The 27,783-nt window shown below is 35.5% G+C and overlaps 1 protein-coding gene across 1 annotated transcript in view; it reads right to left on the bottom strand.

Annotated features, from left to right (window-relative positions):
• LOC150088116 (ubinuclein-1-like) overlaps positions 1–27,783 on the bottom strand; it is a 195,229-nt gene that overhangs the window by 148,787 nt on the left and 18,659 nt on the right. The window contains exon 2 of the mRNA XM_090370027.1: positions 1,032–1,124. Coding sequence (XP_090226153.1) covers positions 1,032–1,124 — 93 coding nt within the window. The remainder of the gene's footprint in view (positions 1–1,031; positions 1,125–27,783) is intronic.

Below are 27,783 nucleotides of genomic sequence, written 5' to 3'. Positions count from 1 at the left end.
TAGTAGGTTAGGAAATAAGAGAAAAGGTTTCCTTATATTTCGTGACCTAAACGTTAGGTTAGGAAATAATAGGAAAAGAAAGAAAGAAAAATTCTTACACACACACACACACACACACACACACACATATATATATATAGTGAATAGCTATTGAGGCATTGATTGACGTTATGACATGTGTGTATCCGCACGAGTGTCTTTAAAAATAAAAGTACAGTAATAAAAAATTAATATTTTGTTAATAAACAATTTATGGACTAGTCCACCCATGATTCTAAAGAAAAAAGGTTAGTTATCCCTCCATTTCGGGAAAGATTCAAGTGAGGTAACCTGACCTTTTTTCACCATTATGGAAAGCGTTCACTGGGACAAGTTACCATTAGTGCTGAGTGATACTAAACCGATGTTATTGTGTGCTGTCTTCCCACACCAATCAACACATCGTTTGCCACACCTACCTATCAATCAATATATCGTTCTTGATTTTGCTCCAGACCGATAACACCTACCATCTGTTTACCAAGAGTCACTAGAGTGCCATATCGGGAAACTAATTTTCCACATAAGTTATCTGCCGTTTGTCGTGTTGGCTTTCTTTACCTTCGCCCAAAACAACTTTGTTTTAATTGTTCTTTTTGCTTTTCATGTCCTACACAATAGAACCAATATTACACTCAGCTCTAATAATGCTGGTTTCCACAAACTATACAGTACTTTGATGCCACTGGAAAACTTTTTTGTAACTTCTTGAAGCAGCACACTGCAAATGATAATCATACTCATGCTATGGACCAATAACATGAAAACTGAATTCCATGTCATTGGTCTTAAATTTCTTTATGTGATTAACTTTTATCTTATATATTAGATAAATTATTACTGGTGTACCAAAGCAAAGTAAATAAAAAAACACAAGATGAAAAATTAATGACAATAACAAAATGAATTGAGAATAACAAAAAAGAAAACTACCGAACATCTTCAATGTTAGAACTGCAGAATTTTAAATTATACTAATAATAATTACTCACATATTTTTCTTCATATTTTCTGGCTATCTCCAGTATGTTATCTTCTTCATCAATAGTAAGTGGATCATCAGAAATGTTGTCTGATACATCTTTCTAAAATTAAGCAATCACTTATCACTTTTGTTGCAGTTCATTATGAAGCAATAAGTACTCTAATAATCATAATTAAAATACAATTAAAGTAAAAAAATAAAAAACTTCACTTCATGCACCTATTAAATTTATGTGAAATTTAGAATTAAAAACACCTCAAGGTAGTTAACTACAATTTCTTCAGAACACTGAAGAGATCTAATCATATCAAAACTAAGCCAAATGGGAAAATTCAAAGAACCAGTTGTATCCATCATCATCAACTCTAAAAATATGCAAGTTGTAATGAGTGTCACTAGCTAGGTAAGGTTTTCTTTACAAAAGATTAGTAACCTGAAATAAAATATATGACATGTTTTCATAAAAGTAACAAATGTTTAAATTGAAATGATTTGGCTCAACTATTTTTCCGAATGCAGTTATTTTCTTCTTTAATCCATTTTCACGAATTCATTCGCAATCTCCTCCTTATTAATATTTCCTTCGCCCTTTAAAATTCAATCATTATCTAATTTACTTTGACTGTAATGTCTTATTACTGCAATTCTATTTTCAGTAAAGAATACAAATCTTTGTTTTAACCTTACTTGACCAAAAGTAAAGAAATAATAATAAATAAATAAATAATTTTATAAGTTATAGAATAATAGCTGTCTCTTAGCATCATAATACACAGCCATTTCTGAATAAACAGAAAATTTTTAAGGTGGCATCGTTTTAGGTTATATCTCATACATGCCACCTTAAAAATTTTCTGTTTATTCAGAAATGGCTGTGTATTATGATGCTAAGCACTTTATATACATAGTCTAAATTTGTTCGCAGCTTGAGGCTCTAGCCCTAAATGCGCCTTAGCTGTCTCTTATCAATTTAAATGATTTGCCAATAAATCACATATTATAAAATTAAAACAATACTGATGATGCTATACATGTTTAACAGATTAAAAATTTAGAGCTAAAATTTTTCTTGTATTAATATGGTGAGAACTACTTGATATCATGCTTTAGTCGTAAAATAAGATTAAAAGAATATAAATCCACTTACGTATATAAAAACAAACAAAAAAAATTTCACAATTTCTTAATCACCATAACAATCTCAGTTAATGACACACACAAAAAGTTGTTATTCAATCTAAAACAAAAAAATGGCCATCACAAATTTCTAATCTTGCCAATACTATAAAGATTGTAGAGGAAACATTTCGATGCAGAAGTTAAAATCAAAGTTTGTATGCTTTACTACATTCAATCATTTAGTCTCCAATGAAATACTTGGAGTCGGGAACAAATACCATGATTAAGGTTCTGCCCAAGTTGCTAATAGCTTTTTAAAGTGTACAAAACATCGCCTAAACTGGTGAACCTGCTGCACATTTAAAAATCTGAGACACTGCCAGGACAGCTGTTTCAAAGCTATATTCTCATCAGCTAACTGGTATTTTCTATTAACAGATATGTGACAAACTGAATGAATTTTGCCCAAGGAACACCCTAATCCTGTCACTTTAAAAATTAAACTGTTAAGTACCAACCTAACTTCTCCCCCCCCCCCCACAACCTCTGTATAATAAAAATTCAACAAGAGTGATGGCATTGATAGCTGGATGAATCAAATCAAAGTTACATCAATGACATTAAATAAGAAATAAACTAGATTACAAAATTCCCAGCAAAGATGATTATTAGACTGCATGCAAGCCACACACACACACACACACACACACACACACACACACACACACACACACACACACACACACACGAATAATGTTTGAAATAGTTGAAAACTGAATCTTTCATAATAAAAAATAAAAAGGTAAAGCACACATCAGAGGCAGCAAAAAGCATATTCCTCTACATGATGCTTGAAATATAAAAATAAATTAGAATGATGATTAAAAAAATAAAAATAATGTCAGCAGCATGGCAAGACAGAAGAGTAAAAACAGTCAAAATTAAACATAATGATCAAACCAACAGGGAGGGAAGAGAAGGGCAACAAGAGTAAAAATAGTAAAAAATCTACTTGTCATTCTAATTTATATATATATCCAATTTTTTAAATTTAATAAAATATAACATAGGCCAGTAGTATGGTAAAAACTGTAGAGCGAAAATTAACATAAAATAACCCAAATAAACAATCGAACAAAAAAAGAAATAGATATAATTAGTAGCCCAGAAACCCTTATATAATTTCGATCTTTAAATCCAATTAACAAAAACTATACAAAATTTAGGATAATGCCAATTATTTTAATTTAGCGGTACCCCCCTGAAAGGTACCAGTTCCAAAAGGCGTGAAATATCACCAAAAGAGGGTTAAAGGAACTACCAAACAATAACAAAATCAAAATAAATTAAAATAAGATAGACTGACCATCATGCCCCATCTCGACAGAGGACCACGAGGCCAATAATGGTCATGGAATCGCTGCATTTCAATTGCTATACAAATCATCGCCATGGTGAAAAGATCGAAGTACCAATTCACCCTCCCTCCGATCGATCCACCAATGCAGAGGATTTGCACGGCGGTGGTCCTTAGGCAGCGAAAAATAAAATATAGAACAGACAGCACTCTAGAGCAAAGCCACACCACTATATTTTCTATATTTTATTTTTCGCTGCATAAGGACCACCGCCGTGCAAATCCTCTGCATTGGTGGATCGATCGGAGGGAGGGTGAATTGGTACTTCGATCTTTTCACCATGGCGATGATTTGTATAGCGATTGAAATGCAGCGATTCCATGACCATTATCGGCCTCGTGGTCCTCTGTCGAGATGGGGCATGATGGTCAGTCTATCTTATTTTAATTTATTTTGATTTTGTTATTGTTTGGTAGTTCCTTTAACCCTCTTTTGGTGATATTTAATGCCTTTTGGAACTGGTACCTTTCAGGGGGGGTACTGCTAAATTAAAATAATTGGCATTATCCTAAATTTTGTATAGTTTTTGTTAATTGGATTTAAAGATCGAAATTATATAAGGGTTTCTGGGCTACTAATTATATCTATTTCTTTTTTTGTTCGATTGTTTATTTGGGTTATTTTATGTTAATTTTCGCTCTACAGTTTTTGCCATACTACTGGCCTATGTTATATTTTATTAAATTTAAAAAATTGGATGTATTTAAGCTTCATATGGAGGAATTGCACTTCGCTGCCTCTAATGAACGCTTAGGATTTATTTATTTCATTATAATTTAACTTTATTTAATATAATTCAATGATAGTGTGTATATATATATATATATAGTCATATTAATTAACATAAGATCTAAAATAATAAAGTTATACAATGCCAGCAATACGGCAAGGCAAGAGCGAAGAAACAAAAATAAAAATAAACCAATTTCAATTTTAACTGGGAGGGAAAAAGAAAAGGTAACAAGAATAAAAATATTGCAACGGAAACTCTAAATTAATTTAGAAGGTCTAATTATACGAATAATAATTCATTGAAATTTAAAGCCAATAAAATAAAATTTAGCGGCGCCCCCTCGAAAGGCGCCAGATCCAAATTTATGTGAAATATCACCAAACAGAGAATTCAAACCATTCGCAATAAAACAAAACGAAACCAAAAGTAAAAATAGACTGACCATTATGCCCCATCTCAACAGAGGACCACAAGGCCAATATTTCAATTCCCTGCATTGGCGGTCGATCTGGGGATCGGTTTGGCGGACTGATCTTGCGATCGTTTCGCCTTTGCGGTGATTTGTTTAGCGTTCGAAATGCAGCGATTCCCTGACCATTATTGGCCTTGTGGTCCTCTGTTGAGATGGGGCATAATGGTCAGTCTATTTTTACTTTTGGTTTCGTTTTGTTTTATTGCGAATGGTTTGAATTCTCTGTTTGGTGATATTTCACATAAATTTGGATCTGGCGCCTTTCGAGGGGGCGCCGCTAAATTTTATTTTATTGGCTTTAAATTTCAATGAATTATTATTCGTATAATTAGACCTTCTAAATTAATTTAGAGTTTCCGTTGCAATATTTTTATTCTTGTTACCTTTTCTTTTTCCCTCCCAGTTAAAATTGAAATTGGTTTATTTTTATTTTTGTTTCTTCGCTCTTGCCTTGCCGTATTGCTGGCATTGTATAACTTTATTATTTTAGATCTTATGTTAATTAATATGACTATGTTTCAAGCATCATGCAGGGGAATGTGCTTTTAGCTGCCTTTGATCTGTGCTTTGCTCTCTTTTATTTTATTTTATTAAGTAAAATTTCATATTCGACATTATTCAAATTTAACTATATATATATATATATATATTAGCATAATGAAGTAGATAAAATAAAAAATTGTACAAAATATAATACGAAATTAAGAAAATAAATATAAAGCTATTATTAGAGGCAGCAAAATGCACATTCCTCCACATGATGCCCAATGTATAACTGATATTAAATATTAAATCAAAATTAATGCCAGTAGCATGGCAAAACTGTTGAGCAAAAAATAATAAATTAAACAATGATTAATCAACAGGGAGGGAGAAGAAAAGGTGAGACTAAAAATTGTAGCAGAAAAATCTCCAAATAATTTAGAAAATCAATTTTAAAATTTAGAGCCAATTGCATAAGAATTTAGCGGCACCCCCCCCCCGTAAGGTGCCAGTTCCGAATTACGTGAAATATCACAAATAGAGACTAAACTAACTACAATAAAAAATAAAACAACAAAAATAGACTGACCCCATATCAATGGAGGACCACAAGGCCAATAATGGTCAGGGAATCGCTGCATTTCAATAGTTAGACAAATCGCCGCAAAGGCAAACCGATCGAAGGATCAGTCCGCCATCTGATCCCCTGATTGAATCATCAATGCAGAGGATTTGAATAGCGGTGGTCCTTAAGCAGCGAAAATTCTTATGCAATTGGCTCTAAATTTTAAAATTGATTTAACCTGAATTGGATTTTCTAAATTATTTGGAGATTTTCTGCTACAATTTTAATCTCACCTTTTCTTCTCCCTCCCTGTTGATTAATCATTATGTTTAATTTATTATTTTTTGCTCAACAGTTTTGCCATGCTACTGACATTAATTTTGATTTAATATCAGTTATTTATATATATATATATATATATTATTATTCTTTTGTATTATCATTCTATTGTTTCTTAATCTGTCTTTTGTGCATCGTTAATGCCATTGTTATTGCCATGTTGGCCAATTGAACATTATACGTGCCAGTGTATATACGTTTACAATAGTTCGATTTTCTTAAGTACTGGTGTTTTATACATATAGGTATTGGCGTTAATACCATACTGGTCTTTAAGTTAGCCTTGTCTCGGTTATCTTAAATTCACATGGCCTATACATTTAGGATTTAGAAACTTATTGCGCAATAAGTTTCTAAATCCTAAATGTATAGGCCATGTGAATTTAAGATAACCGAGACAAGGCTAACTTAAAGACCAGTATGGTATTAACGCCAATACCTATATGTATAAAACACCAGTACTTAAGAAAATCGAACTATTGTAAACGTATATATATATATATATATATATATATATATATATATATATATATATATATATATATATAAATAAATAACTGATAAAAAGGTAAAGGTAAATATATATATATATATATATATATATATATATATATATATATATATAAATAAATAACTGATAAAAAGGTAAAGGTAAATATATATATATATATATATATATATATATATATATATATATATTATAATTAGTAATAATAATAATATATAATAATGGTTTATGGATCCAGGACACTGCTAGTAATAACAGAAATACTCAGCAACTATAATGAAATACAGTCGATTCCGCTTATTTGGGTCGCATCAGGACTAGTGCATTTTGGCCCGATTAAGCAGCTGCCTAAATTATCCGAAGTTTGAAGTAAAAAAAAAGGTTAAAAATACAATGGACCCCCACTTTACAATTGGTTCACTGTACAATCAAATCACATTATGATGGAGTCACCACAGTAAAGTACCGTTCACTATATGATGTGTAGTAAGCACCGGTCATTGTGATCACATTTGTGAATTGAATTTTAATTCTATTAAACAGTGATTCTAATTAGCGAAAACAGGAGGAACTATGAAACTAAGATCCATGGGCTATGAAAGTAAAGATATATTAAACAAAAATTTACCCTTTATTACCTTACCAATTAAAAAATGAAATGATACGTGAAAATCGGAAGAATATACGTGATAATCGGAATAATTAATACGTACTGTAATATGTACATACTAACTAGTGACATTTCTGTTCGCTGACATTTGTGGGTGGGGGTTAAAACTTAAAACAATAAAAAGATAAGCAATCAATAACAAGAATATGGTGCAAACAAATTGCAAGTAACACGATACACACAAGTGAGAACAGAGTAACAAATTACGAAGCTTTAAAAATAGGAATGAAGAGAAGATTCTGAAAATTAATTTTTTTTTATATGATTGAAGATTCCATGGAAGTGTAAACACGTTTCACCATAATAACCCACAGATTTCCAGCTGTCGATTTTATCGCAAATTCAATAAAATTGAGTTTGCTATCCATTTATGATAGATTGCACTAACAGAAAAGCCCAATAAACAGGTGACTGCTAATTGTTTTTATTGTTTTATGGTTGTGACCTCCAGAAATTCGACCGAACAACATGGTACGGTCGGACACAATCGTAGGGTAATCTCCAGTGCTGCGGGCTCCTGCCCCGATTAAATGGCATGTTGTCCCAATTAAGCAAAGTAAACCCTGGCTATTTTCTCGATTGTGTTCTGTTTTTTAAGATTTGCCCCAAATAAACGGATGCTCCGATTAACAGTGGCCCAAATAACCGGAATCCACTGTATATGCAAATAGATGATAAATGCATGTGTTAGCAAAGCTAACCTGACAGGTTTAGTTACAATGGAAAAAATTAAAGTGCCTGAAAAATAAAAGCAGATTACTTAAATTATATAAATAAAATTAAATGAAAATATATAAATGGTGCTTAATGAAGAACTCTTTATTGCATACAAAAGGCACATGCCGTACACAATACCCTTCATGGCTACAAGCCAGGGGTTAATGCTGTAGGTCCTAAGATTTTAGCTACATCACCAAGGGCAGGCAGACAAAACCAAAGGAATCACTGCAATAAGCAAAGCCTCTGCTTCTTTTATGATGTATACATGGCGAATAGAAAAAGCAAGCAAACGTATACCTCATAGTTGATCCGACAGAGACCAAAAATAAATAGAAAACAAAACCAAATTAACACTAAAATAAATAACAAGTAAAACACAAAATTAAGCTAAAGTTAAAACCAATTGATTCTGGTTAAAGAAAAAAAAATAATAATATTGAATGAAAATAGTCCGGAAATGACAACTTACTGTCGAACCGAGTGAAAAGAACATAACAGGGCTGTAACGAAGACCAAAGAAGTAGGCCGTTATTTCCAGCGAATTTATAACCACTAAAGTAACCCTGAATGTAGGGGGTGGAAGCAGGTGTGAATTAGTCAAAAGTGAACTGTACCCATGTGACAGGGGAGTAGGCCTTAAACACATGAGCAAATGTGCCAGCAAAAGGGAGAAAATTAGACAAACAAAGTAGGTGTTAAAAGACTAAACTTCATACTAGAAGAATAAAGAAGTGATAGCAGAAAAATAGTATATCACGATACTGCTTTTGGTCAGCCTAATCGTGCACCAAATATAAGATGTAGAGTATAAGAACAGCAAAAGTAATAGGAATTAGGGGAATGTAGTGATGCTCAGGCAGTTTGCGATTCCATAATCCATACCTAAAGTAGGTCCCTGGACATGGGACTAGCCATATGCCTCATATGTTTAAGTCAGTAACAGTACTGTTTTTACAAATATCAGACTGGAAAATGTCTAAAAAGAACAATAAAAATAAACATAATGACGACAAAACAGTTAACAATATGAGACAAACAGAACATAATACCCCCATAGCTAGCCAATCTGTCTGCACATGCTTTCTACACCGTGAGACATAAGACGCTGAGGGGTATATGACTATATATTATGTACAAACCTGAATGTAAAAAGAAGATAGCAACCAGCAATTACATTATTAATTTCAATATTGTTATCAATAAGTTTTTTAAATTTCATGATATTTAGTGCTTTTCTAAAATGATGGTAAAGGAAGGCTGAAGGGAAACTATTATTTAATAACAGGTATATTATTACCAATTATTCTGCTATCAGGAAGGATGTCCATTATAGGTTTAAGTAACAGTTCTAAGGTTTTGCCAGGCTTATGAGCGTAACTATACTTACAAGAAGTGATGAACCTGAAACGTATCAGGTTTTTGGGGAACTTTGGCATGAAGTAAATAAAACGAAATTTGTAATTATTAAATGCTAAGTTTTAATTTCTTGCTGGAAGCAATTAATTTCTTAGTGATATACTGCTGTTATTTGAGATAATCTTGTAGGTGACACTGAAATTTAGTTCTACATTGCTTGGAAATGCTGAAAAAAAGCCGTGGGTTAGGGTTGAATCTGAAAGTGTCTGCAATTCTGCCCAGACACAATAGGAGGGAGTATATGATGAGAGACATGTCGATCAATTCTGCCCTGGAGAGATTGTGCAAGGCTCAAGGGGTAGAATTTTTCTCAGCCTGGTCTGGGCTTGTTAACAGGAGAGATTGCTTCTACAGGGATGGGATACACTTAAATAGAAAGGGTGCAAGGATATTTGCTGATGCTATCGAGGCAGAGCTAGGTGGGTCAGAAAACTGCTAGCTTGGGGGGATACACGGACTAATAAATTAACAGTAGCCGCTGGCAGAGGCAAAAGTGATTCTTGCACTACTTCTATTGAAATGCAATTGAGCAACAGCCTGGAAAGCAAGGCAATGGGAATTTCCAGGACTGCTGGGAGTCATAGTGGAACAAGTAAATACATGGGCTGTGTTAGGGTAACTAAGAATAGAAACAGGTGCATGTATACTTGCATGTACACCAATGCTAGGAGTATAGTTAATAAATTCAATGAGCTTGAAGTGCTAGTCAAGACATCAAAGGCAGATATTGTTGGGATATCAGAGACATGGTGTCACACAGACATAGGATAGACAGGACAGGAAGGGAGGAGGGGTTGTGCTGTTAGTTATGAAACACAAAATCTAAGGAAGTGCATCCAATTGATGTGGGTGGACATGCAATGTTGAGTCTGTGTGACATAAGCACTGGGAAAGGAAAAATGAGTAGGTGTGTGTTTTAGATCTAATGAATCTGATGAGTATAATGAGCAAATGTGCAGAGAAATAAAGGGAGCCAGTAAATTAGAGTGTCTTATAATGGGGATTTTAATTTCCCAGATATTGACTGGAATTTATGGGTTGGTCACTCACACACTAGCAAGGCTTTTGTGGATTTATTGGATGATTGTTTTCTACAGCAGCATGTTCGAGAGGCAACTAGAGGGGGTAATACTCTTGATCTGATTATCAGTAGTGATTCTTCATGCATCAAGAATTTGCAGATAAAGGAACCACTAGGTGGCAGTGATCACACTGAAGTGGGATTTACTCAAAGAGGTAACTACCATCAGGGGTAAAGGGAAGGGTTATTGCTTTCGTAAAAGGTGACTACGGTGGTCTGAGAGAGTATTTAAATTCTATACGGTGAGAACAACTGATGATGTTACCAACAGCAAATTCAAAATGGGAAGCATTCAAAGAATTAATCTTGGAAGCTACTAGACTTTTCATACCAACAAAGAAATATTGTTCAAGATTTAGGCCTAAATCGATGTCAGATGAACTAATTAGTCATGTGACAGAGAAGAAAAATGCACGGGATACATAAAAATTAACATGTGACACAGAAGCCTATGATGGATATAAGCTGATCTGTAACCAAGTTACAAAGGCGGTTAGGCAGGCGAAAGCAGATTACAAAAAATCTTTGGCAAAGGATGCAAAGAAAAACAGCAAAGAGTGCTTTACTTATGTAAACTCTAGAAGGAAGGGGATGAATCAGATTGGTCAACTTGATAACGATGGTTCAACTGTTGATGATCCTGTTCAGGTAGCTAACAAACTATATGAATATTTTGCATCTACATTCACACATGAGAGGTTTTTCAGGGAGGGGAATGCCAGAGGTGTATTCAACTCTGGCAGTAAGCTAGATAATCTTGTAATAACTGAGAGTAAAGTGGAGGAGAAATTGTTGAAGATAAACATAAGAAAGGCACCTGGGGTGGATGAAATCTATCCAGTTATATTAAAGGAGGCGGCAAAGGAAGTAAGTAAACCCTTAGCCATAATTATGAGAGCTTCCCTGGACTCAGGGGAGGTACCCATGGACTGGAGATGTGCAAATGTGACCCCAATCCGCAAAGGAGGATCAAAGGGGGAGACAGGTAATTACAGACCTGTTAGTTTAACTTCTGTTCCAGGTAAATTAACAGAGGCACTGGTTAAAGAAGCATTGCAGGATCATCTACACAAGACTTCAGTTATAGCTCGGACACAGCATGGGTTCGTTAAGGGGAAGTCTTGTCTGACAAATTTCATTGGATACTATGATGTAGTCACAAAGAAACTGGATGCAAAGAATAACTTTGATATCATATATTTGGATCTTAGAAAGGCCTTTGATACTGTTGCACATGGAAGACTGCTGTACAAATTGGAGCAGTGTGGCATTGGAGGCAAATTGCTGCTATGGATAAAGGGATGGTTGAGTGGGGGAAGACAGAGAGTGGCAATCAATGGAAACTGCTCTTCATGGACTAATGTTATTAATAGTGGAGTCCCTCAGGGTTCATTGTTGGGTCCATTGTTGTTTTCTGTATTTATAAATGATAATGATATATCAGGCTTAATATCCAAGTTTGCAGATGATATGAAGGTTGGCAGAGTTATTAATGACACTAATGACAGTACACTGCTGCAACAGGATCTAGAAAAGTTGAGCAGATGGGCTGAGAGGTGTGGCAAATGAAGTTTAACATTGACAAATATAAAATACTACATATGGGAAGCAGCAACCTCAGAGTAATGTACCAACTCTGTGGTACCACACTGACAGTGGTAGAGAACGAAAAGGACCTGGGGGTAATTGTACAGGCAGATATGAAGTTTTCTGAGCAGTGCAGATGGTCTGCAAGAGTAGCTCTTGGTGTCTTGTCAATGATATACAGGAATTTTTCTAGCAGGGATAAGGAGGTGATTATCCCCTTGGCAATGGTCAGACCACACCTTGAGTACTGTATACAGGTCTGGAGGCCTCATTTTAAAAAGGATGTAGAGCTATTGGAATGAGTACAGAGAAGGGCAACAAGATTAGTGAATGGAACAAAGGGTTACTCTTACGAAGAAAGGCTTAAGTTTTGCAAATTACAGTGTCTGGAGACTAGGCACCTGCGAGGCAATCTGATTGAGGTTTATAAAGCCTTGAATGGTTTGAGCATGCTCAATGCTGATGGGATTCTTCCTCTTGCTCAGAATAATCGCCTGAGAGGGAATAAATTCAAATTGAGGAAAGACGGTTGTAGGATAGATGTGCAGTTTGCCTTTAGCCAGTGGGTGGTTGATTGATTGCTGGAACAAAGTTCCATCTGTCATTGTAGAAGTTGATAGCTTAAATAGATTCAAGGCAGAACTTGACAAACATTTGGAGCGAGTGGATGGGTGAAATAAGGGTTTTATTTTTTTTTTTTTTTAGCTGGTGCTATATAAGCTTGCTTTCTTGCATCATGTGCCTTTGCTAATGATGATCTCTAGGTACTCACAAACAGAAGCAGAGTGAGGTTAAATCAGATGAACATGCAGTATACTTAACAACTGCTCAGAAGCCTATCCACCAGCTATGGGAAATTTTTATCACGACGGGCCTTGACATCACAATGATATTGTAGGGGTGTCAAGTCCTGCTGACAGTAAACCAGTTCATCCCCATAGAGCTCAAATGGATGGCACATTGAAAACATTAAGCATGTGGAAGCACATGCTCTATATGCTTAATCACAGGTAATTATCACATTAAAAAAACTATAGTTCAATTACCATAAATGAGACACCACACTATACTAGCTCCTGATAAATTCACTGCCTCCTCTACATAAATACTTGTATTATCAGGGATCTGATATTTATTCACAATTATTTTAGTTCATTGTCTTGGATTTACATATTGCTGAAGATTTTATGTCTGATTCTGATCCTTTTAGAGAGTGGCAGTTATGGTAATGACAACGGTTAGTTATTTTGAATCTTCCATTGATTGTACAGTATATTTGTGACAACTCATCTTGGAAAATCTGTCTGGTCAGACAAGGCAAAAGTATCTCGGAAGTATGAACATGCTTGGGAGTTTGTTGCTTTACATTTGGGAAGTAGCCTGATCAGGTAATTGTGTCAACTAGTGGGAAAGCTATGTTTTGACAGTATCCTAATAAAGACTACATGGCAAGTTCAGTTACAAAGGAGCTAAGGCATTTAATCAGAAACTATGGAGTGCTAGTAACTGTGGTGGATGCCCATTAAACAGAGAAATCTGGTGATGACAAGACCTGATCCCAAGTGCAGGATTGAAACATGATCCATCCAAACACTGCAGCTGAAATCGCCATATACAGATGTACAAAGATGTACTTTTACAGCAAATGATTTTAGCCTATTAGATTGTTCTTGAGAAGGACATCGTATCATGCATGTCATATGATTATTTCCATATCTTATGGCAGGAAATCTTGTTATGAAAAGCACTGTAGGCAGCTAAGTTCCACCATATTTTAAATTGCTTGAGATTTTTAATGTTTTAGTATTAGTAATGGAAAAGTGATGCAAAGAGCCATTTTTATGGCTCTTTGTGTGTGTGTCATCAGAGAAAGAATAACGGGGCCATTTATGTACTTAGCCCTTTTAAAGTCTTATATATTTCAGCCAGATCACAAAGATGTCAAGTTTCAGGACACTTCAATTCACATAACCCCAATTTTTCTGGATAAGAATATCCTTTTGTTCCCCGAACTAATCTTTGTTGTTCTCTGCACTCTTTACAACAACTCTATGTCCTTACTAAACAAGGTCTCCAAAACTTGTATGCAACATTTCAGATGTGGCCTAACCACTGCTCTATACAATGAGATATTCTTTTTCCTGCTTGCAAAGTTCTTGTATATCACTAACAGAACCCCAAAGAATTTCATGTCAGACTGTACAGTTATCCCTAAGTTTCTTATTCTACGCTATTGCTGCTATCCAAAGGACATGTTATCTCACAATTACTGCTATCCAAATTTATTACCTCTCATTTGTCAGCATTAAACCTAAATTGCTATTTTCAGTCCATCTGCCTAGCTATCTAAATCATCTTGAAGTAGCACATTTTGATTAAAATCATAAACCACTTTTGCATCATCAGCAAGCTTAGATGTCAAACCACTGAAATACCTATATCATTAATAAATATTAAAAACAGTAAGGGCCAACACCAAAACGTGTGGTACCACACTCATAACATTAGTTCATGAACAGTTGTGGCCATTTTTAAATACTCTTTTGTCTCCTCCCACTTAACCACTGCTTTATTCATAGTAGTAACTTGCTTCTAATATCACATTGCACCAATTTATATAGAAAGAACAGCAAAAGTGGTAGTCAAACCTTCAGCTATAATGCATTTTTAGATTCCTATAGATAGAGCCTTTCCCCGAATCCAAGAATTCTCTGAGCTTTACACTATAAAGTTGAGAGAATTCTTGGTTTAGCTATCTATTTTGCTAGTTTTTACAATCAGAAATTCCATCAGCCCCACATGCTTTGTTCACTATTAGCTGCAGCAATTTCCCTCTCAGATGCCATAAAATCATTTGGTATTAGGCAGATGTTGGCTATACATTATCTCTAAAAACTACCAGTAAATATAGTGGCAAAATATTTGTTTGTCAGCAACCTGTATAAAATCATTCATATCACATGGATAAAATGTGATTAATCCCTTTCTTTTAGCGCAGTGTTTTAAACTTTTTTTGATGTCGTCACACTATGTATATACCAAAAATAATTCCACATCCAACCTTCTTGTCTGTTATCTTTAAAGTTAATGATAAATGCAATAGCATAACTTCCTTTGTTTTGAGCCAAAATCATGTACACAAAAGTAAGCAAGAGGGGCATATATATGCTGTACTAAGCACAAGCTTAAACAAAACAATGATAGAAACAGGCATAAAAAGGTTATTATCCCTGTTTCTATCATTGGGATAAAACAAACAGGGATAAAATGGTTATTATTTCATTGTACAAAGTAGTCAATTATTTCATTGACTACCATTTACAGGTCTGGAGGCCTCATTTTAGGAAGAATGTAGATCTGCTAGAATGGGTGCAGAGAAGGATGGTGAAGGGAACAAACGGATGTTCTTACCAAGAAAGGCTTTAGTTTGACAAATTGCAGCATCTGAAGAAAAGGAACCTTTTAAGAGATCTGACTGAGGTGTTTATGAATTCAAACTGAGAATAGATGATTGTAGGACAGATGTACAGAAGTTTGCCTTCAGCCAGCAGGTGGTTGATCATTGGAATAAACTTATATCTGTTGTTGTGAAAGTGGGTAGTTCGAATAAATTCAAGGAAGGACTTGGGAAATTCTTGGAGAGGATGGATGCATGCATGAAGTGGACAGGTTTGTTTTTTTTTTTTTTGTTTTTTTTTTGCTGATGCTCTATAACAGTGGTTCCCAACCAGTGTGCCACGGGATTAGAAAAAATTAATTCCATTGAGTTCGATGGCAATCACTATTTCGGTGTGCCGTTAATACTCATCTTTTAACTTGAAGTGTGACTTGAGTGACAAAAGATTGGGAACCACTGCTCTATAAGCTTGTTTTCTTGCATCATTTGCATCACTAATACTAACAGAGAAATAAAAGGGAAAAAATGACAGCTCCAATAAAATCATCATTGCAAAAACAAAATCCCCTTTCTTTAACCTTTGACAGGAAGGATGTAGATCTGCTAGACAATTTATTATTTCTTTTAAAAATTCCTGGATGAATACACTATGATCATAGCCACGTATTGGTACAATTACTTAAAGATTCTTAATACATGAATCACTGCTGATAATTAGATCAAGAATATTGCTTTCTCTTGCAGCTTCTCTAACATGCAAGTATAGTAAGCAGTCATTCTTAGCAATCTCAACCTCAAGAGACAGTTACTTAACTATCATCTATCTATAATATCTTACCGTTTGGGCCAAATGGCAATCATCTCAGCATGTTGTAACTCTTAGTCAACACTGAACTTTCCACCTCCTAATGATGTGCTCTGTGGCAGCTTAGAGTAATACATCACTACCTGCCAGCCATTTGGAGGTTTTCGTTCAATTCTCATCAACAACTGGAGAAATAAGTCCTCTTCAATCAAGGCTGTAGTTAGCTAATCTCAGGCAGAGAGAGAGAAAAAACAGTAGGGTATCCACCTCCATGAGTTATGAATTTTTTTAGCCAGCACAACATACAAATTGGCCCACGAATGAACCCACACACCTACAAACCACTAACACATCCAGATTTGAGCACCAATTTCAGGTGCCATTAAAAATATTGTTTATTTATTTATTTTTTTGTCTCCTGATGTCATAACCTTGAAATCCTTGACATGTTGAAAGCTTTGGCCACCTTAGCTTGAAAATATCCTATCACCCTCCACAATAAATCCTCAAGATGCCTAACTGCATTCCACAGAAAGTGAAAATCAACTAGATGTTTTCTACTGGCATTAGATTAGAAATCAGTGGCACCAATGTAATGTGGACTTTTATTGTCTGCTTGAATTGCATGTTCTGGAGCTTAAAATCACATTTTGATAAAATATTTGGTGCTGCTGATTTACATCAGAACATGAAGTAAAAATTTCAGTAAAAATTTAAACAATTACGTTTAAACAACAAAAACACTGTTGTATTATAACTTTTAAATAACAGAGTAATTACAAACATTTTAAGATTTGTTTACAAGCAAAAATAAATCCAAACAAAAAATGGATATTAATGAAATACAAAACACCAGGGAACAAAAAATGAATATCAGTCAGAAATTGTGACTTCTCATAACAAAAATATTGAACACTTATGCTGTAAACAAAGCTGTTAGTCAATACAAAAAAATATTATTGCATTATATTCATAAAAGCAAAATTTCTTGTTAACTTAGCAATCTTTACCCTTTTTTTCATTCTCAACTTCCAAAATATTTATAATTTTCTATAGGTTTTTAAAGGGTAAATACAAATTATCATTACAATTCCACTGAAGAATTTTAAAAAATAAATGAGTTAGGACAAAGGAAAAAAAAGTTTGAGAAATTTTACACTACATTGAATTAGAAATAATATTTTTAATAGCACTTACAAAAGTATACAATGCTTGCTGAGACTATTTTGTTGCCTCTCTGGCCACTGATTTCAAAGGGTCCACAATTTTTAAAACAAAATAAAATTTGTAACAGAGAAGGAATCAAGGCCTTGGTGGAAAAAATAAAAAAATGAAGTATCCATTACTGTAATAGACCCTAAACCATTACAGAGCTAAGCCACTATAATCAAATCATATATCTGGCAACTTTTATCAACTATCAGCAGGAATTGCAACTTTTTGATGGAAACACTTAATGGCAAGATCAGTTGTAATTTGGTAATTACAACTGAGCTTGCCACATTATAGGGCTTTAGCCCTGTGGAAAGATTACTTAAATACCATGTCCTCCATGTTTTTTTTTTTTAATTTTTTTATTTGACAGTGGCTGCGTGGTTTCTGATGAGTTGGGGGGGCCATGATGGACAAAATTTTCTTAATAGATTTTTATTTTATTCTACTCTATTTTGCAAATTTCACATCCTATGAATCAGTGGCTGCAGAGTAAATAAAAAAGAGAATTTCAGGAAGCATTTTGAAAGTACTTTTCAAAGTATTCTTTGTAATACAACACCATCACCCTTTGCATATAAATTTTATATAAAGCCAGTTTTAGTGACAGGTTAAACAAAATCAAGAGGTGATATTCTCAAGAGCAATTAATGAACATTTCATTGCCAACAGAAGTTGTAGTGTACCGAGTGATTTAATTAGACCAAATCTGATATGCATGTGCAAAAATATTGGAAAAGTTACAAAAACATCACAAATTTTGATATATGCTTGGCATGAATTCTTTAAGACAGGCAGTGTTTTTTATGAGAAAGTTGGAGGCCAATTATGCAAAAAAAATAAATAAATAATTGTGTATACAGCATTTTACTGTATGGGATTGCAGCAGGATATGTTTAAATACAATAGTTGAAATAAAATAAAATTTGTACACTTGAGTCCACAAGCAGCACTACCATCAGCTACAAATGCTGCAGTCAATGTATGAAAGGTGTTAATAAGAACTTACACCTACTAACTAACATACTAACTTTTTTTTTTTTTATGAAAACCCCAAAGAAAGGTATTAGAGCCTATAGTACTTAGTACCATGCATGGGTTGAAAGTTGTAAGAACTATCAATGCTATCTAATAATTCCAGATGACAAAGCAACCAGGCAAAATTTTGCCAAAAACATGCTTGACTGCATGGAGAACAATTATTTTCTCTGATGTATTTGTTTTCAGACAAATGCTTTCCCCCCCCCCCTAAGAAGGTAAATAGACACAATGAGGATTTAGCATTTAGAAAATCCTCACAATACAAGGGAACATATATAAATGAGGCAAAAAAAAGTTTGTTTGGTAGCATGGCTTGTTTCATGTGTGATGGCCATTCTTCTTCTTCGTGGAGCATACCTGTGAATTACAATTACCTAGATAAATTACATTTCTTTTTTTTTTTCTTTTTTTATTAATATCAAGTAGAAATGTATGTACACTTCTTCCCAAAAAGGCAGAATGTGCTGGTAGGAGGGGCACATCAGACACACAAATATTTGAGAGGGCTGGATCTCTCTAACAGAGAGATATATTTTATGATACTGATGATGTACTGAAAAATACATATATGAGCATACATCAGCAATACCCTATGGGGCAGGTTCTTAACATTAGCATTAGTAGGCATACACGATGCAAGAAAACAAGCTTATACAGCATAAGCCAAAAGAAAAAAAAAAAAAGTTCCCATTTCACTGATTCATTCACTCCAAATGTTTATATCATTCTGCCTTGAATTTATTTAAGCTATCAACTTCCACAACAACAGATGGAAGTTTGTTCCAGCAATCAACTACCCGCTGGCTAAAGGCAAACTTCTGCACATCTATTCTACAACTGTCTTTCCTCAGTTCAAATCTATGCTCCCTCAGGTTTGTAATCTGAGCAACAGGAAGAATCCCATCAGCATTAAGCCTGCTCAATCTATTGAAGGCCTTATACACCTCAATCAGATAGCCTCGCAGGTGCCTAGTCTCTAGAAGCTGAAATTTGCAGAACGTAAGCCTTTCTTCGTAAGAGCACCCCTTTGTTCCCTTAACCAGTCTTGTTGCCCTTCTCTGTACTTCTTCTAGCAACTCTACATCCTTCTTAAAATGAGGTTTCCAGACCTGTATGCAGCACTCAAGGTGTGGCCTGACCATTGCCTTATACAAGGGGATAATCACCTCCTTATCCCTGCTTGCAAAATTCCTGTATATCATTGACAAGATACTATGACCTACTCTGGCAACCTGTGTGCACTGCTCAAAAAACTTCATATCTGACTGCACAATTACCCCAAGATCTCTTTCATTCCCCACTACCGTGAGTGTAACACTACATAGCTGGTACATTTCTCTGGGGTTACTGCTACCCATATGCAGTACTTTGCATTTGTCAATGTTAAACTTTAGTTGCCACTTCTCAGCCCATTTTCCCAACTTTTCCAGATCCTGTTGCAGCAGCATACTGTTATTACTGTTAATAACAACCTGCTAACCTTTGTATCATCTGCAAACTTTAACATTAAACTTAATATACCTTCATCAATATCATTTATAAATATAGGAAACAACAATGGGCCCAATGCCAAACCCTGGGGACACCACTAATAACATTAGTCCATGAAGAGCAGTGTCCACTGATTACCACTCTCCGTAGTCGCCCACTCAACCATCCTTTTATCCATTGTAGCAACTTGTCCTTAATATCATACTGCTCCAATTTGTATAGTAGTCTTACATGCGTAACAGTATCAAAATCTTTCCTGAAATCCAAGTATATGATATCAGTATTATTTTTAGTATCCAGTTCCTTTCCTTTGTGATCATGCCATAGTATCCAATCAAATTGGTCAAACAAGGTTTCTCCTTAAATCCAAGCTGTGTCTGAAATATAACTGCAGTCTTGTCTAGATGATCCTACATTACATCTTTAACCAATGACTCCATTATTTTCCTTGAAACAAAAGTTAAACTAACAGGTCTAAAATTACTCATCACCCTTTTATCCCCTTGTGTATTGGAGATGCATTCACACTTCACCAGTCTGCCTGCGGGGACTTCTTATGAATCCAAGGATGCTCTCATAATTATGGTTAAGGGTTTGGTTACTTCCTTTGCTATAACAGTGTATCCAACCCAAGTGTCTTTCTTATGTTTCTCTTCCACTTTCCTCTCGTTTAATACAAAATCATTTAGCTCACTAGCTGTTAGAGTTTGATAAACTTCTGTCCTCCACTTCCCTTAGATTTTTTCTCACATGTGAATGTAGATGCAAAAGAATCATTCAGTTTGTCAGCTACCTGATCATTAATGATTGTATTAATTGCTGCTGATCCAATGCCCACATTTTTCTGTAACTGCCAATATATAATTCTTTGATCTTCTCTAAGTAAAAATCTTGCCAGCTCAATTTTTTCAGGTGTGACAGCTGTCCATGGCCTCCCTCAGCAAAATTCATTTTCAAAATTGGTTTTTCCAAATTTAAATTCAATGAACCAATTAAAAACTGTTCTAATTGATGGTGCTTTATCCCCTAAAGTATTTACTAACTTTTCATGGGATTCTTTAAAATCATAGAAAATCACGGCACATGAACTTTAACAATTAATCTGAATTTTGACTTATGCTGTCTTTAAAAAGAAAAAACAAGCATCTTGTCAACAAAGTCATGACCTCCAGTAACTATTTGAAGGATTTTGATGAAACTTGGCATTTAGAGTAAATAAAGAACAGATTTTAATGGTAGTATGTATTTTTATTACTTAACGTTGATTGTAATATATTCTGGAGTGACCCTTGTACTTGTTGACATTAGACTTCAATTTCTGTAGATTATAATATTCAGGATAAACAAATGAAGGGACATTGTTTCAGAAAACGGAACTTGAAGGAATAAATGAGGAAGAGGGAAGGTTGATTCTGTAGGTTTCAAGTTGGACAGTAAAAGGATGCTGCCTGGCTATGGCATGTTTGTACTAGTTTAGAAGAGAGAGCATCAATTATAGAAGCCAACTCAGAAGTACAGTGCCCAAGGAAGTGTCTACAGAAAAGGCATGCAGCAGAAACAGAATGTCTGGGACAGAGTGGAGAGACTTTGTCAGAGATGGATGATTAATTAACCTAATCATTGTCTTTGGAGTGTAAAAGCCTGAGAGAGGTTTAGGAGACACCAGCCCAAATGTGGGAAAAATATTCAATAGTAGGGTAGATTTAATAATTGTAAAGAATCAGCAGCTGTTTAGAAGAAATGCAACACAGGGAGCAAAAGAGGAAAGCCAGTTTTTTATATGCATAGGAAGCAATATTTGCCAAGAGAGATTAGAAGTCAGAGTAATCTCTAATAGTTATATATCATCTTGTATAGAAATCTGAGTGTCATCGAAGATCAGCATAACAGCAAAAGCCATTTTGTGAGATATAAGATAGCACTGAGTTTTAGAAGGATTGAACTCAACTAAGTTATCTTTGCCCCACTGGAGAATTGCATGCTGATCAGCATTTAAAGAACTGGTAGTGGATATTTGAGAAGTTGAAGCTGTTTGCATAGGGCAAGGTTACTCAAATGGAAGGTGGAATGCAATGTGCTACCAATCAGCAAAACTATGGATAAGATTTCTGGTCAATGGAAGAACGTCATCAATATACAAGAGGAAAAGAGTGGGAGAAAGAACTGAACCTTGGGTAACATCAGCATTAGTGGAGAAATCAGAAGACTGAGCCATCTACCATCACCTGGAGTGAGCAGTCAGAGAGAAAACTGGATACCCCCATTACAAAAAACAGTTGGCAAACCATAAGATGGAAGCTTATTCAGAAGACCTTTATGTTAAACATGATTACAGCCTTTGAAATGTCAAGAGCAACTTCTTGAGTTTCAACATACTTGTCCATTGAATTGTCCATAGATAGTAGTAGTAGTGGCATGTGATGCAAGAAAGCAAGTGTATGCACTTGTGCAGCATCAACCAAAAAAAAAAAAAAAAAAACACACACCATTCCCTCCAAATGCCTGTCTAGTTCCTCCTTAAATTTATTTAACCTATCAACTTCCACAACAACAGATGGAAGTTTGTTCCAGCAATTAACCACCCGCTGGCTAAGGGCAAATTTCTGCACATCTATTCTACAGCTATCTTTTCTTAATTTGAATTTATGCCCCCTTAGGTTCGTAATCTGTACAAGTGGAAGGAGTCCATCAGAATTCAGCGCGCTCAACCCATTCAAGGCCTTATACACCTCAATCAGATCACCGCGCAGGTGCCTAGTCTCCAGCCACTGCAATTTGCAGAACTTAAGCCTCTCTTCGTAAGAGGAGCCCTTCATTCCCCTCACCAATCTTGTTGCCTTTCTCTGTACACGCGCAAGCAAATCTACATCCTTCCTAAAATGAGGCCGCCAGACCTGTACCAGTACTCTAGGAGTGGCCTGACCATTGCCTTATACAGAGCGACAATCACCTCCTTTTCCCTGCTAGCAAAATTCCTATATATCATTGACAAAACCCCATGACTTGCCCTGGCAGCCTGTCTGCATTGCTCAAAAAACTTCATATCTGACTGCACAATTACTCCCAGGTTTTTTCATTTTCTACCACCTTAAGTGTAGTACCATACAGTTGGTACGTTTCTCTGGGGTTACTTCTACCCATATGCAGTACTTTGCATTTGTCAAGGTTAAACTTCAGTTGCCACTTCTTAGCCCATCTGCCCAAATTTTCTAGATCCTGTTGCAGTAGCACACTGCCATTAACTGCCGTGCCAACCTTTGTATCATCTGCAAACTTCGACACTAAGCCTGATACACCTTCATCAATATCATTAATAAATACACAAAACAACAGAGGACCCAACACCTAACCCTGTGAGACTCCACTAATAACATTAGTCCACGAAGAGCAGCACCCATTAATTACCACCATCTGTCTTCTCCCACTCAACATTCCTTTTATCCATTGTAGCAACTTACGCTTAATACCATTCTGCTCCAATTTGTACAATAGTCTTCCATGTGTGCACAATAGTGTCAAAAGCTTTCCTGAAATCCAAATATATGATATGAAAATTATTTTTTGCATCCAGTTCCTTTGTAACCACATCATAATATCCTATCAAATTTGTCAGACAAGACTTTCCCTTAACAAACCCATGCTGTGTCTGAATTATTGCTGCAGTCTTGTCTAGATGATCCTGCAATGCATCTTTAACCAGTGACTCCATTATTTTACCCGGAACAGAAGTTAAACTAACTGGTCTGTAATTACTCGTGTCACCCTTCGATCCCCCTTTGTGAATTGGGGATACATTTGCACATCTCCAGTCTGTGGGGACGTCCCCTGAGTCCAAGGATGCTCTTATAATTATGGCTAAGGGTTTGCTTATTTGTTTGCTGCCTCCTTTAATATAACTGGATAGATCCCATCCACCCCAGGTGCCTTTCTTATGTTTAACTTCAACAATTTCTCCTCCACTTTGCTCTCAGTTATTACAAAATCATTAAGCATCCTGCTACAATTTGATAACCTTCTGCCATTTTCAAACCTTAATAACTCTTCATGTGGGAATGTAGATGCAAAATACTCATTCAGTTTATTGCTATCTGAGCAGGATCATCAACAGTCGAACCATCGATATAAAGATGGGTAACATAAGCCAGTATTATCACCAATGCAATCCATACTGGCAATCATAGATCAGATGGTAGGTTTCTAGGTAATAGTTAATGGCAGTCAATAGCTTTCTTCATTACCTTAGAAAAAGCAGAAGTATGTGCAAGGATGATAATTGGCTGGGAGGGATTTGTTACCCTTTTTTTTTTTTTTTTTTTTTTTTAGGAACTGGCTGGTTATGAGCAAATTTCCAAGCAGAAGGGAATGCACCAGTGGAATAAGCAAGTATAAAAAGGTAATACAGAACACGAGTAAGTTCAGGAGCACAAGTTTGTTTTGAGAACAAGTAGAGAAATACTATAAGGACCTGGTGCTTTTCTGGCATCAAGACTGTTCAAAATTCTTTTGATGGAAGAGGGTAGGAGGCACTGAATGGCATGTACTGGGAATCGTATGAAGTGGTTTACCAAGATCATGAATACATGAGTTAGAAGAAAGTATGCTTTATTTTTAGCCGAGGTGGCAATGGAACCATCTGGTTTTGACAGAGGTGGGAGTAGAGATGGACAAAAGTTACGCCCAGTAGCTTTGGCAACAGACCAGACTGCTCAACTACCATTTGGACAAGAAGCAAGTTTTCTACTCTTAGCCTGTTCAAAATATAGTTTTAAATGATTAATAGCTGCTTTACAATTGTTGCAAGCTTTGGTGTAGGCAGAAAATGAACCTGGGGATTTGGATGCAAAGCCAATTCCAATATGCAACATTCTTATCTTGAACAGCCTAACACACTTATTGGAAAACCAAGGTTTAGGTAAACGGTGGGATTTTAAGGTGTAGTGTGGAATAAAGGATTTCAATGACATGATCTGAGCAAACATTGACATCTGAAGACTAAAAATTGACAATCCAACCAAGGAAAAGAATAGAAATCATACAGATCATCCCATTTTGCATTCTTGTAATTCCAAACATGTGGTTGAGAATAAACACGAAAGAAAGGATCCATTGGAGAAGAGACCACCTCTAAGTTGTGGTCTGAAGTGTCTAGAGGACCACTCACCCCAAAAATGTACCATGTATCTCATGTTGGGTCATGGCTACACTTCATTCTTCTAAAGACAAATCTTCTTTGTCTAGCCCAAGTACCTACGAACACAATGGTTCCTTGAGCATGCAGAATATATTGTAATCACAAGGGTTATTATCAGAACTATGAGGGTAAACTAGTTCTTCCCAATTGTAATCAGTGAAAACAAGCTGTACAGATCATGTGATACGAGGCCTTTTGTTTTATGGAGCACAAGCATGACAACTTCCAACATTTGTGGTTGCTTCTGATGAATTTTCTGACAATTTCTGATGACGAAAATGTTGCCCAATTTTGTTTAATTCAAAAATTTATCTTCAAAGTGCTGGATTACACTTTGATCAACTGGCAGAAGAACAGATGTAATATTAGGTGAAAGGTACTCAACAGTAACTACATGTAGGCCATTCACTTGGCAATGATGGGTGCAGTTATCCACAAGCAGCAAAATTTTCCTATTCTCCCATTCATCTTGTGATCCAAGTCGCTGTTCTACTCTTCACAGATTTTTGATGACACCCAAGAGCGTTTCTCGATATACATAGTCAGCAATGTCTTCAAACCTTGAAAGCAATACTGGATAAAATAAGTAAGTCATTCAGTATCAACTTAAAAAAAAAAAAAGCCCAGCTCAGTCAGCACTGAAGATGTTCTGTTCATATGTCAACAAGACATATTTTAAACAATTCTTTTATAGTGTCAGTGTCAACAACTGCACTTTCACTACACTATTTTTTTTTTTTTTTTAAGACAACCCATAATGAATATTCATTCAAAGTGCAAACAATTCACCCGTAGTTTTTAAAAAGTTCCAGAATGTTTTTTTTCTTTTTCAAACATCATCATTAGCCATTCCAAGAGAATCCTTTTCAAGATCCAGATACTTCACCTTCATGCTGTCATCCTACCCAGTGTGGCAGATTTCTCTAAGATTTCAATCTTTTAGAATGGTGAACAGTGTGCTTTTAGGAATGCATAGAATGCATGATATTATGAACAACTTATAAAATCTTAATTTTCGTCTGTGATTGGCATATCAACAAACATATATATTAATAAACACAGATCTATATATACTGTTATAATGAAAAAAACTTCTGGTTGAAGTTAATTTCATTATGTCAATTAGTGTGAGAATTGCCAATGAGTATAGGAAATGCCAATAAGTGATTTCTCATGGTCAGCCTGCAAGCTTGTGATTAGCTTCAATAAGTTAGTGTTCTTTCATTTTGAAATGTGAATACTGTAATAAGAAAAAAAGTAATAAACAAGATAGTGGTCAAAATTTTTGGATAATTATATAGAATTTGTTATTTTTCAAGGACATTATAATGAATGTAAAATAGTTAGGTTTATGGGAAATTGGCAAGGACCTACCATGTTGGTTGCTGTAACTTTTTGTAACATTAGAGAGTCACTGGAAAGAGTTTTTTGATAGTGTTTTACATAATTTATGTAATGGTAAATTTCGTAGCTTTTTTTTTTTTTATTATTTTATTTTACAGTGAAATTTTTTTTGCATCATATCAATGAATGGTATCATATAAGAGATGAGGACAAAATTTATTCTTCTTTGCTTCATTCATCTTTGTTTACTTTTGGTAGTTTTAGGCATATCAGCAACTTACATGATATTGTGCTATTGTGTATTACACCAATAAGCCAAAACATTATGACCGCCTACCTAATATGTTGGTCCTCCATATGCAGCCAAAACAGCTCATACCCGGCGAGGCATGGACACTACAAGATTTCTAAATGTGTCTTGTGGTATCTGGTACCAACACATAACCGGCAGATCCTTTAACTCCTGAAACGTCTGTAGTTGAGACGCCACAGATTAGAGTTGCTGTTCCAACACAGATTCTTGATGAGACCGATGTCTGGGGAATTTGGAGGCCAGGGCAATACCTGGAAGTCTGGAGCCAGGGTATCCCAGCAGAACAACCCCGGGAACTCACATCTGGTGAGTATGGGCTTGGCACACCCAGGGTCCTGAGCTGGATATCATCATTCTTCTCTTTCTTGGTGATTCCCTTCTACTGTTGACTCTCTCTCTCTCTCTCTCAGGGTAACTTGGGAACTTTTTTTTCCTGGTGCAGCATAAGCCTCAGGCTTCCTTGCACCCTATGGCTATTATTACTAATAATAATTAATAACATTGCCCAAAGCATGACACTACCACCACCAGCTTGTTTTCATCCCACGGTGCATCCAGGCATCATCACTTCCCCAGGTAAACGACGTACACGTATCCGGCCATCCACATGGTGCAACAGGAAAACATGGTTCATCCGACCAGATGACCCTCTTCCAATCACTCAAAGTCCAGTTTCAATGCTCGCGTGCCCATTGTAGGTATTGTCAACAGTGAACCGTAGTTGGCATGCTCTCAGAGCGGGCTGTGGCTGCGCAGCCCCATTTTCAGCAGAGTTCAATGTACTGTGTGTTGTGACATTACTCGTGTCACCAACATTCCAATTACCGGCGAGTTGTGCCACAGTTGCCATGTAC

Source organism: Mastigoproctus giganteus, chromosome 3 (genome assembly GCF_048544385.1).
Source record: "Mastigoproctus giganteus isolate SK-2022 chromosome 3, ASM4854438v1, whole genome shotgun sequence".
NCBI classification, from domain to species: domain Eukaryota; kingdom Metazoa; phylum Arthropoda; class Arachnida; order Uropygi; family Thelyphonidae; genus Mastigoproctus; species Mastigoproctus giganteus.
This window is presented reverse-complemented; position numbering and strand designations above follow the sequence as displayed.